General features: G+C 58.6%; 1 protein-coding gene across 1 annotated transcript in view; it reads left to right on the top strand.

Moving 5' to 3' along the window:
- Positions 1-12134, top strand: part of PLXDC1 (plexin domain containing 1) — a 61505-nt gene that overhangs the window by 35690 nt on the left and 13681 nt on the right. The window contains exons 5-10 of the mRNA XM_004707107.2: positions 97-219; positions 768-886; positions 2494-2593; positions 6743-6838; positions 9971-10052; positions 11949-12009. Of these exons, the coding sequence (XP_004707164.1) occupies positions 97-219; positions 768-886; positions 2494-2593; positions 6743-6838; positions 9971-10052; positions 11949-12009 (581 nt within the window). The remainder of the gene's footprint in view (positions 1-96; positions 220-767; positions 887-2493; positions 2594-6742; positions 6839-9970; positions 10053-11948; positions 12010-12134) is intronic.

Below are 12134 nucleotides of genomic sequence, written 5' to 3'. Positions count from 1 at the left end.
GGCACTGGGGGCTTTTTATCAACCCGGATGGGAAAGATCTGAGAGAGCAGCCCCGTGGGCCATCTCTGGTGACTTCTCTGCCCTGTCCCCACCCAGGTTTCATCTTCATGGGGGACGTCATCCACCGGATGCTCACAGCCACTCAGTACGTGGCCCCGCTGATGGCCAACTTCAACCCTGGCTACTCAGACAACTCCACGGTTGCGTACTTTGACAACGGTGAGACCAGAGCGGAGTCCCTCAGCCCCAGGGTTCCCTTGACGTAGCCCCTTGGGAGGAGCCCAAGGTGCAGAGAGGGCAAGAGGTTTGCTCACGGTCACACGGCATCCAGGCAGGTCCCCATGTTTTGCTGCTTAGTCGCCTCATTTGTGAGAGGGGGGCAAGAAGGCCTGCTGCCGTGCAGGCTCCGAGGAGGCTCTTGGTGGGGGTGAACTAGACCCGGAAGTCTTTTACCCCCTCGCTTCCCCAACCAAGGGAGACTAGACACCTCCTCGTTTCTCCTCCTTGTCCTGTCTAGGGGTCAGGCGAGGACAGGAGGTAAGAAGCAGGCAGGCACAGGGCCTGGGGGGTGAAACAAGACCTGCTTCTGGTCCCACTCTGGGAGCCAGGCTCACGCTGCTCAGCCCCTGCCTCCGGTCACACTGCAGGCTGGCCCTGTCCCCTGCAGGGAGCCAGCCTGGAGCCCGTTCACACAGGTCCTCACCTCTGCAGGGCCCTGCTCCCCGCACCACCTCCCTTTGCAGCCAGGTCTCTGCCCTTCTCCCCAGGGACTGTCTTCATCGTCCAGTGGGACCACGTCTACCTCCAAGGCTGGGAGGACAGGGGCACGTTCACGTTTCAGGCGGCTCTACATCGGGATGGCCGTATTGTCTTTGGCTACAAAGAGGTGAGGGGCCCTGCGGAGCCTTCCTTTCATCCAGCAGGGATTTGGAGGGAAGCAGCCTGAGCCGGGGCTCTGGAAGTGGTGGGCTCTGCGGTGGCGGAGCTTACAGGCTGGTTGGACAAAGGAAGGCAGAAAGCCTGGCCGCTCTGGTCCCGCTCCTACCCCTGTGGGTTTATCCCAAACCCATCGGGGCGAGACACGTCGCTCTGATCAGCGGATGGCTGCAGACAAGGCCTCTGTGTTACACACAGGCCTACGCCTTGTTAGGGGGCCTTCCACCAAAGGTCCCAGCAAAGCAATGCTTCCAAGTGGTTCTGTGGGCCCCTAAAATTCAAGTCAGCGAGGTCAACTCAGAAGGTAATGGTGACTGGGTTTTGGAGGCTCCAAGAGGTCACCTTGATAGATTTTCTCCAAGGACAAAGGACACTCACTGGGGCTTATGATGGAGAAGTGTTAAGAACACCGCAAACTGTGATGATGAGAAAAAGGTCGGGGAAGTTGTGCCAAGGATGACGCACCTGTCCATTCATCTATTCATCTACGGTAGTAGGGGCTGTCCCACCAGAACAGGGTTGGGAAACCTTCCCCAGCCCCTCTACAACACTGGCTTCTCTGTGTGTTGTTCCCCAAACTCTAAGAACATTTCAAAGGCACTCAAGTGGAGTCCCCGAGGAGGCCCCCACCGCCGTTTTGAAGGGGTCTGCATCTTGGAGCACAGATCAGAGAAACAGACCACCTTCAGAAGTGCGCAGACCTGGAGGAAGGACGTGCCCAGACACAATAGCTTCACATTTTGATGTTTTCGCTCAGTCAAGGTTTCTGTGATTGGGTTGCACATTTTGCTTTTTTTTTTTACTTGCCCTTGTACACTGGCCAGGGTTCAAGTGCTCTGAAGCCGAAATGCCTGGTGCCAGGAGGGCCTCTCCCCAGACTGTGCAGCCTGGAGGGGGGACTACTGTGTCCCAGGAAGCGGGACTAGGATAAGCAAAGGTCCTGAGGCAGGCCAGAGCTTGCCTGGCCTAAGGCACTGACCGGGGAGCCAGTGAGAGACAAGTCGGAGCTGAAACTTCAGAGGCAGGTAGTGAGGGCAGCTCCCCTGGCAGGGCGGGCCCTGAGAGCCACAGGAAGTCACTCTTTGGTTCCAGCTAATCAGGGTGGGTCACAGGGACACAGTCAGAAGCATCTTTGACAAGGGTCACTCTGGCTTCAGAGTGGGGGCGCTCAGAGAGCTGGGAGATGCTGAGGCCCTGGCTGAGGTCAGGAGAGAAGTCACAGGAGCTTGGAAAGGATGTGGGGCCGGTGGGGCTGGACAGTAGGAAACTCAGATTTGGAAGTCACTTTGGCTCGTGCACCAGGCTTGGAGATGTATTGGGTGGGGGTGGGGGGGGCTGGGGTGACCCCAGGGTGGAAGCAGCCGCCACTGAGATGGGAAAAGGGGAGGGAAATGCGCTGGGCGGTGGTATGGGGGAGATGTGGGGTTCAGGCTGGCGCCGTGCGTTTGTTGAGTCCCCTGAGAGATGCAAGTGGGCAGGTGGTCTGGGTTTCAGAGGGGAGACCTGGGCTGGCCTGGGGGCGTTTTGGGGGCTAGACGAAGCGGCCTCTCCCTGCAGATCCCCATGTCTGTCCTGGAGATGAGCGGCTCCGAGCACCCAGTCAAAGCCGGCCTGTCAGATGCCTTCATGATCCTCAACCCTTCCCCGGACATGCCAGGTGGGTGCCCGGTGGGACCCAGAGCTCTTAGGGGAATGGTGGTAGAGGGAGAGGATGGATGGGTGGAGGAGAGTTGGGATTTTACTGGATCTTTTTCCCAACCACGAGGGGAGCCCTGGTGGCGTAGTGGTTACGGGTTGAGTTACTCACCTTGAGGTCAGCAGTTCGAGACCTCCAGTGGCTCCTGGGGAGAGAGACGAGGCTCTCTCCTCCCATAAAAGTCACCGTGACAGTTCTACCCTGTCCTGTAGGGTTGCTGTGAGTTGGAAGCGACTTGATGGCAGTGCGTTTGGTTTTTCACTTTCCGAGTGTTGTGAGTAAGGGGGCAGGCTTTTTGGGCGTTGGGCCGGGTTGCTTGGGTTCGGCCCCCCGGTTCCATTGGGGGGGCTTCAACCCCGGTTGGCTCAGTTTGGTTCCCTGGGTCCCCTGTCCCGCTGGGCTTCATCTGACCCTGCCGAGGGAAGAATTCTCTCCTCTCCAGCGCCCTCAAACCCGACAGCCCTTTGTATACATCCCGCTCCAACCTCCCCAGCCCTGGGTGCTGTGTAGGACAGTCCCGTTGGATGTTGATTTCAGATCACTCTTTAGAATCCACACTGCAGATCACACCCTGCTGCACCGTTTCCGTGTGTGCCACCCAGTGACAGGGTGCCGGCCTCAGCATTGTACCATCTTCCTCTTCTCTCCCTCCTCCTCTGAGTTGCTCCTCCCCCATCAACAGGAACTCACAACCTTACCCACCCCTGAGTTCCCTACCTAACCTTTGGAGATGCTTCTGTCAGTTGGATCTCGGAGATGGCAGGCGACTCCTTGGTGCCTTCATTCCACTCTCCCTCACCCCTGGGGGTTCCTCCAGGAGCCTGCTCCCTCTGTGTCCCTCTCCCAGGCCTGTGGGCTGGATCGAGCCATAGGATGAGGGTGAGTGGGAGGAAGTCAGCTCCCCGGGGAGTGTCTGTAGCCGAAGTGCCTCTGTGATTCTGGAATGAAAGACTACTTTAGAGCAAGGCTGGGTAGAGAGGGGTCAGGGCGGAAGCACATCCCACCTGAAACAACATCCAGGCGGCAGCGCGTGCGAGTGCTCAGTGAGGCTAGGGAAGGAGACATGCGCTTGGTCTCTCTATCCTGGGAGCAGCTGGATGCTCAGACTCCCACGCTGGGGGCTGAGGGGTTAGGCCCAACCGCTGCGGGTGAGAGCCGGGGCCCAACTCCAGAGGCTGTCCTGGGGCTCCTGCCTTTCCTTACCCTGCCTTCTACCGCCCAACCCTCTGGGCTGCTCTTTCTAAATCGGGTCCAATCATGGCATTCCGAGACCCTGCGTTGCCTCCGAGGCTAAGTCCAATTCTGGCCCTAACTGCTGGGCCTAACTGACCTTTCTAGGCTCATCACCTACCCCTTGATCCACCCCATCCCCAAGTCTAGAAACCCGGGCCAGGATTTTGGACTGAGGTTTCTGGGGTCTCTTGACAAGTCTTTCTCTCTGTTGATGCCCCAACTCTGACCCAACCCCAATCTCTCCCAAGCCTTCTGGCAAGGAGACCAGCTCTCTCTGCTCATGAAGGACAGGCCAGCTTGGCGCTCTGTGCCTGTTTGCAGAAGGCCCTGATCTGTGGTGGGCTGGAAGGAAAGGGTGTTCTTCTATTGCGAGGTGGACAGAAGTTATAAGTCACCGAGGCTTTCAGGAGTTTGTGTAGCTCGTTCCTGCAGTCATTTCCTGAGAACCTGTTCCTGCCAGGGGCAGACTCTGCCTTTGGGGTGCTCACCGCTGGGTGACCAGCATGGCAGAGGGAGGGTGGGCCTTAGACGTTGCACAGGGTGCTGGGGCCGGGCCCATGCTTCTAAGGGTGGATGGTGCGAGATGGCTTCAAGGAGACATCTTTGGATGTTTGGCTGAGAAACTTCCTTAAAAGCTTTGCCGATGGAAGAAGGAGGATTACATTCGAGTCTAGACTCCGTAGCCTCCAGCACCTTGGAAAGCACAAAATGGGTGGCCTGGGGCGGCCCCACGCTTACTTTTCCTCCTGTTCTGTCTTGGTGGCCTAGTGGGCTAGCTTTGGGCTGATACCGCAAGGTCAGCACTTTGAAACCACCAGCTGCTCTGAGGGAGAAAGAAGAGGCTTTCTGCTCCCCAAAGAGTCGCAGTCTTGGAAAACCACAGGGCAGGTCTGCCCCGGCCTGGGCGGTCAGTGGGAGTTGGACGGGCTCAATGCCCGTGAGTGTGGTTTTCAGTTTATTCGGTTTTGGTGCCAAAAGGGCTGACTTTTTTTCTAGAAGGGGAGATGAGAAGTTGGGACAGGCCCACTCCCCACCTAGACCTCCCACACTGACCAGCTCCTTAAGGGCCCAGGCCACCTCCTCAGAGCCTTGGTGTGTCTGTCCCACAAGGAGGCCTCTGGCAGTACACGCCGGCCTTTCTGCTTTGTGAACATCGGCACCCTTTCTGGGCAGGCGAGCCGTGAACCGTTGCCCTCCTTCACTGTGATCTGTGTCAGCCCCCACCCGCCACCCGCCTTGGCTGGGGGCTTCTCTCCTATCACCGGGCTGTGTGTCCATGTGTGTGCAGGGACTCCGTGTGCCTCGCTGCCTCAGCCTGTGACTGAGGATTCTCTCCTCCCTGAGCCCACCGTAGCCCATGGCCATCTGACAACGACCGTGATGTCTGGGGCTCGTCTCTCTCAGACGCCGGGCTTGGGAGAATAAGCAGCACAGTTGTTGTGTCCTAGGGAGGTGGGTGCAGTGACTTATTTTTAAAGGGAAAAGATGTAAATGCTGACTTTGGACCCTCGTCCGAAGCACAACTACAGCACACAGCCGTGACAAGGGGGTGCATCTCTCCCCGCTCCGCGAGCAGTAACTCCCGGCGGTTACAGGAAGGGTTCACATCACAGAAATTGGCAGATGCTGCAGATCGGGGCGCTCCATCTCCCCTCCTGAGCCTGTTGTGGAACATTCATCCGCAGACAACTGGCTGCAGTTTTCAGGGACTGACTTTCTGGAGCTGCGCTGAGCGCTGGCGCCTGGGCCTGCACACACACACACACACACACACACACACACACTGTATTCATGGAGTATAATCTGACCACTTGGGGATGGAGGGCACAGAATTTAAATCTCATCTCAGGTCACACAGGTGGTCTGACAGCAGCTGTGCTGGGTCCGTGGGTTGCTGCTGTAGCAGAGGCCTTTCTACACGGCCAGCTTTCCTCCCCAGGATGTCACGACAGGTGTTCCTGTCTCTTCACTTCACAGGCTGAGTTTCCCAGAACCCAGGCCCAGTAACTTGCCCACAGGTACCCAGAATGTCAGGAGCAGAACTGGAATCTGGACTTGGGCCCCCTGACCCGGCGGCGGCGGTCCTGTAGGAAGTCCCTGTAGGGAGCAACACTGAAGCCCCAAACTCCCTGCCAAGGAGTCAGTGCGGCCCTTCGGGACAGGGTGGCCCTTCGGGACAGGGTGGAACTGCTTCTGTGGGTTTCCGAAAGCCCTGTCTTGCTCCCGAGGAGCGGCTGGTGGTTTCTAACTGCTGACTTTGTGGTGTGCACCCACCATGTCACCAGGGCTCCTGGTATAGGGACCAAAGCAGGACTTCAACCAGATCCTGAACCTTGCTTGGGCCTCTGCCCAGGAGGGTCGAGGTGCTCTGAGGTCAGCCGGGCCATGTTCGGGCTGGCCCAGGTGCTCCTCGTTCATCATCCACCCTCCAGACTGGCCCTAATGTCTGCACTCCATGGGGAGAACGGTGGGTGAGGGCCTCTCGCCTCGGGGCAGGAGGAGAGAGCTGGCCAAGGGAGCCGACCATGAGCTGAATCTGAAACGATGCGTTAGACAAGGAGGGAGGGTGCTCGAACAGTATGCGCCAAGGGAAGGACAGGGTGGACACTTGGGAGCTCGGGCCTCCTGTGTCCTGACGCAGGAGCAGCCAGGCCTCTGCGGTGGACAGTCTAACCTGCGTCAAGCACTGCTCTCCTACCCCCGCTGGCCTGGCCTGCTGCTCTGCAGCTTCAGCACCATTGACCCAGGGTGAGGGCTTGACTTGCTGCCCTCGGTGGCTGCTGTCATCTCTTGCCCCATCTGTCAGGCTCTGGGGACAAGCCTCAAAGCCCCCTGGGCACGAGTTGCCTCTGGTATCAGGCCTTGCCTCTGTTTCAGAATCTCGGCGAAGGACCATCTTTGAATACCACCGCGTGGAGCTGGACCCCCGCAGAGTCACTAGCACATCGGCTGTGGAGTTCACCCCGTTGCCAAGTGAGTAGGAGTCGTTCCACCGACGGGGCCTTCTGCCATCCTGGAAGGAGCTGGGACATCACACCTGCCCCTGCTCCTTGTGTGGGCGCAGCCTCTGGGTCTCTGGGTGGCCAGCTCTCTGCGGTGAGATGGGTCCCCAACACCGTCCCCCAGAGGAAGAAAAGGTTAGAAGTATGGGAGGCAGTGGCTGGGTTGGGAACACAGACAGCAGCTCTGATTGTGACTCATCCTAGGCCTGGGGGTAGCGTGAGGTGGCATGTGCTTGGTCCGTGGCTGGAGCCCTGGGCTGGAGTGGTGATGAGTTAGGCTGCTGGCCTCAGGGAAACCCGCCAGCTATTCTGCCGGAGAGAGAGGAGGCGTCAACGCCGGTGAGTGGAAATTCACTCGGTGGCAGTGAATATCGCTCTTTTTATTGATACTTCATTGAAACCCAGGCTAGGTATCACTCTGGGGCCCCTAGAATAGTAGTCCAGGTGCCGAACCATTCCTTCAGCTTGTTGCCTAAGGGACATCTGGTGGTGCAGTGGGCTAAGCACCGGGCAACTTAACTGCGGTCAGAAAATCCCTGCTGTCAAGCCCTTGTCAGGTTGACTCGGACTCATCGTGCCCCTCGGGACTGGAGAGCAGGCTCCGTTCAGGTTTCCGCAGCTGTCAATCTCGATGGGAGTAAAAAGCCTCACCTTTCTCCCGCAGAATGGCTGGTGGGTTCGAACGGCCGACCTTTCTCAAGGACGGAGAAAAAGGCGGCGTTTTGCTGCCGTAAAGATTTATTACAGTCTCGGATTTCCCTCGCGAGCAGGTCTGCTCTGCCTGCTGAGCCAGAATGGGCCGATGTCAGTGGGTTTGGGTTTTAAGAAGCGGGGGAGGGGAAGGCCATTCGAATCCTTGGGCAGGAGGCGGTGAGAGGAGCTAGCCGCCAGCAGCCTTCGAAGACTCCCGGGTTGTCCCCTCCTTCTGGCTAGCGTGGACCCTGTAGCATCCAGGTGAGGGCTCTTTGGGATGTGGTCCGAGAAGCTGGGGAGAGAAGGAAAGGAGGATGACCCCATTCTGGTCCTTTCAAAGCGGACTTTCATTTCACCTCCCGCCCCATGTGCCCATGCATCCCTCCCTCTGAAGCCTTGGCCTTCTCCCTGTCTCTCTGGGGGCGGTGAGGTGGCGGTTCTGGGGGGTAGACAGCGAGGGGGAAGACGTTCTGAAACGCCAGACTGCATCTCAGCCAAGGACCACCAGGCCTGTGGACGTGTCCGTGGTCTCTTCCCTGGAAAAGAGAATGGACGCAGACACCGTGGGGTCGAAGGGCTGGCACATCTGTGCAGGTCAGAACTCCCCCACCCACCTAGTCCCCCCTCCTATTAGACAAGAGGCCTGAGAATCGGGGGTTCTTCAAGGACAGACGAGAGCACAGCTCGAGTCCCAGGAAGTCCTCCAACCGAATTCAGGAGCAAGGGCACCCAAGGGCAGGGCTAACTGCTGGGCAGGAGTCCCGGGAAGGAATCAAAACCTCCTGGGACTGCATTTCTGGGTCGCTCTGCAGGTGCGGCTCGGCACTGAAATGCGGACAAGAAATAGAGATCAAGGGCTTTAGGCTGGCCCCGGGGGCTTTTTCTAAAGACTGATTTAGCTGGGATCACCAGGAAAGACTGGGTTGTGGGTGCGGCTGGCTGGGGAGGGGAGGCCCATTCTATGAAGGTGGTGATCTGAACCCCTGGAGGCCAGCTGGCTCTGTCCAGAGGAAACCTCTGTGTACGTTCCCCAGGCTCTTCCCCCTTATCATGGGGGGTCCAGAGGGACGGCTGGGGGCTAGAGGGTTGGGGCTGGGAAGGGAGGAGTTAGGCTATTGCAACGGCTTCTCCTCCAGTACGGATGTGTGACCCCCAAGCCATCACACCTCGTGGCCCTCCTGTGAGGAGGTGACCTGGGTCGAGGGTGGGATTTGGCCCAGAGGAGAACCCACAGAAAGACCTTCAGGCTAAGAGATCAGAGAAAGCTGCCTTCACAAGAGACCAGGCCCTCTCCGCTCTATTCCTCTCTCCCAGCCTCAGCTTCCTCCTCTGCAAAGTGCAGCTAATAAGAACATCTGTCCACCCGTCCTGTAAACATTTGCCAAGGCCTGCCATGCACTGGGCACCATTCTAGGCTCCCGGGATCCACCAGGGACAGTCAGGGTGCTCCGATTCAAGGCAGGCCCTGTGTGTCTTTGCTGCCCACAGCTCCCCGTCCACCCTTCCAGGGTCTCAAACCAATGGACGCAGCACCACCAACAGCCAGGGACTGCACCCTCGCTGGGGTCCATGGCATGGGCTCCCTAATTAAGGGACTGTGGCCTAGCTGTATGGAAGGACACTCGCCCCCAGTAGAAGCCATGTGCGTGAAGCTTCCTGAATGAGTGACCGCTTTCCTGCTCGTCCTGGCTCTCCTTGCAGGAACATGCGTGGGCAGAGGTCCTCCTTGTTCACCTCCATGAGCGGCATTTGATGACAAGTCAACAGCTCTTAGCATCTGCTCCCCCTCCCCCCACCACTCCCTACTCCTTTGAACCTCTCGGTTCATGCCCCCTTGAATAATCTGCTCCCCCTCCCTGGTGCCCTTCCACCTGGTGCTGCCCAAGCTGGGCCTCAGAGGACTCCTCCTTCCTTCCTACCATGCCCTCCCTCTCCCTGCTTCCACTCTACAGGTTGAGCATCCCCCTGGATTCGCACCTCCCCCAACCTGTGCACAAGGGTCCCTTCAGTCTGGACTTCTCCTTCCTGAGTGACAGGGCTTGCTTCGGGCTCCCGCCCCGCCCCACCCCACCCCCCGTGGTCTTTGCCCAAACGTCCTCTCCCCCAGAGGCCTGAGACCATCAGCCTGCAGCCCTCACTGCCCTTCGGACCCCTGTGGGGTTCTGCTTTTTCAGTCTCCTGTCCCTTGTGTGCTTTCTGTGTGTCCCTGGAGACGGGTTCTCCATGAGACTGCAGCTCCACCTGGGCAGGGCGTCCATCTTTTCTGCTCAGCAAGGAAACCCCGCACCCTGCAAGGTGCCTGACCGGCTGTGTGTGTGTGTGTGTGTGTGTGTGTGGGGGGGGGCAAGTGTGTGTGGGAGAGTAGTGCCCAGGTCCTGGCAGTGAGGGTCCACTGCTTTCTCTCTCACAGCCTGCCTGCAGCATCAGAGCTGTGGCACCTGTGTGTCCTCAGACCTGACCTTCAACTGCAGCTGGTGCCATGTCCTCCAAAGGTTAGTGCCTGGCTTGCCCTCTGCTTCCCACAGTCCTACTCCCTGCCTCAGCCTCTTGGCTGGGCCCAGGGCATCTCTGGCCAGTGCCAGCCTGACCCTTAAGACCAGACTGCCACAGAACTGCACTTCTCCCTGAGGCATGAACCTACCACCAGGCTTCTGGAAAATGCTTGCATCCCAGGAGGAGGGAGGCCTCTCCACAGGGCATGGATTCTCAGAGCTGTGGGCTCCTGGGTCCCCCTCCAAACCCTGTACATCAAAACCTCATTGGGAACCCCGCCCTAGCTCCCTGCCTTGACCATGGCGCCTCATGGGCACAGAAGTATGAGAACCTGGTCTTAGCGACAGCATATGAATCAAAGACCTTCTGCCACACCACGGGTGAGAGTCCCAGGCTGCCATCCGGGTTTCCTGAAAGGAGAGACCGTGGAAATTGCAGGCGTCCATGGAAAGTTGTGGGAAGCTCCCTCGCTGGGTATGGGCCAGAGAGACAACCCTGGGTGAGATTCAAGTTCAGGGATAACTTTCTGAAATCCGACCCATCTGCCCCGCCTTGTCTGCAAGCACGTCCTCACAGATGAGGCAGATTTCCTGCTCTGTTCTCTCAGCCAAGATAAATAAATGGCAGGAGGGGAAAAGGTTTCATTTGGGGACCAGGGTCCTCATGAGAGCGGGGAGCCTGCTGAATGCCAGGAGCTTTTCAGACAGTCTTGCAAATTGCCACGTGACAGTGTCTCCGCGTTCTCCTGCAGCCTCGTGTGCGCTGTCAGCGTTGCCTTTGCGCCTTCCCAAGCTCCTGGTGCAGAGACAGAAAGAAGCCCTGCTTCTCCCAGCTGCCTGCCCAGCCCCGGGGCACAGCGCTGGGCCAGGAGGGGAGGGGGCCCAAGTCAAGCCACCACCCCCCAGCTGCGCTTTTATCCATAACCTAAGGGCCTTCCTTTGTTTCCCCTTGAAATGAGTGGAGGTCATGCGGTCCTGGGAAAGGTGGGCGAGGCTGCTCACTGTTAGAACTGTTCCCGGTGAAACTCCATCATCACGCAGAGCAGCATTTCGGCAAAGCCCTCGGGACCCTTTGCGTGAAGGCGACAAAGCTTCCAGCTTCGGAGGAAACGCATGGGGCATCGGAGTTGTACCTGGAGCAGGATTGTTCTAGCATGGCCGCAGAGGTGCCAGCATCCCGGGATCCCCTGGGGCCCCACCTCAGCCCTCCTGTACATGAAGCCCTGGCTTCTTTTTAAAGTGGTCCCCTCATGCCTGTCCAAGTTTGAGGATGCCGGCCTCTGCCAGGAGACCTCCGACGAGTGAGCGCTGGGACCCTGGGGCTGGCTGCCACCCCATGACTCAGCGCCCACACAGTGCCGGGCCACAAGAACCTCAAAATGGGTCAGATGAGAACAAACCCTCGAATTGGCATAAGATTTCACCCTGTGCCAGGGAGGAGCTAGAGGGAGAGGGAGGCCAGCCGCCGTGGGCCTAGCTCAACTCGATGAGGCTGGGAGAAGGGCAGGGCCTCTGCTGTGGGTCTGCCTTGGCTCAGCTTGTCAGCACAGGTCAAAAGGGAGATCAAATGATACGGTGTGAAGGGACACATCCTATCCTGAAGACGACATGAATTCCTCGGGTTCTCCACACCTTCGCGCAAAGTCAAAGGGGGCTTGGGACCAAGGGAAAGTGGACACGTGAAAACAAAAACATCTCCTGGGGGGGAGGAGTGAACAGAGGGAGTTGGGGGTACACCAGGGGCACGTCTCGTGACTTTGGGGAGCTTGGCTGGGAGGTTAACCGTCCCCACCATCCGGAAGCTGTCACCTGGGTGTGAGTCTGAGCGGGGTGAAATGAAGGGGCTGCGTCTCTGTCCTGCTCCATCCTCTCTCTGACCTTTTGGTCCCCCTGCAGATGCTCCAGTGGCTTTGACCGCTACCGCCAAGAGTGGCTGGCCTACGGATGTGCCCAGGAGGTGAGGCAGCAGTCATCTCCCATGCACCGTGTCCAGCTGTGGGGGACGGTGCCCCCATCAGGCCCCGCCCCAGAGAGCTCAAGCCATCGGGCTCTTCAGAGACACCTGCCCCTGTGCCTGGGACT

The sequence above is a fragment of the Echinops telfairi genome, unplaced genomic scaffold, assembly GCF_000313985.2.
Source record: "Echinops telfairi isolate 266 unplaced genomic scaffold, ASM31398v2 ScPeMD7_7458;HRSCAF=8496, whole genome shotgun sequence".
NCBI lineage: Eukaryota > Metazoa > Chordata > Mammalia > Afrosoricida > Tenrecidae > Echinops > Echinops telfairi.
The sequence above is the reverse complement of the archived record's forward strand: the minus strand, read 5'-3'. Positions and strand labels throughout refer to the sequence as shown.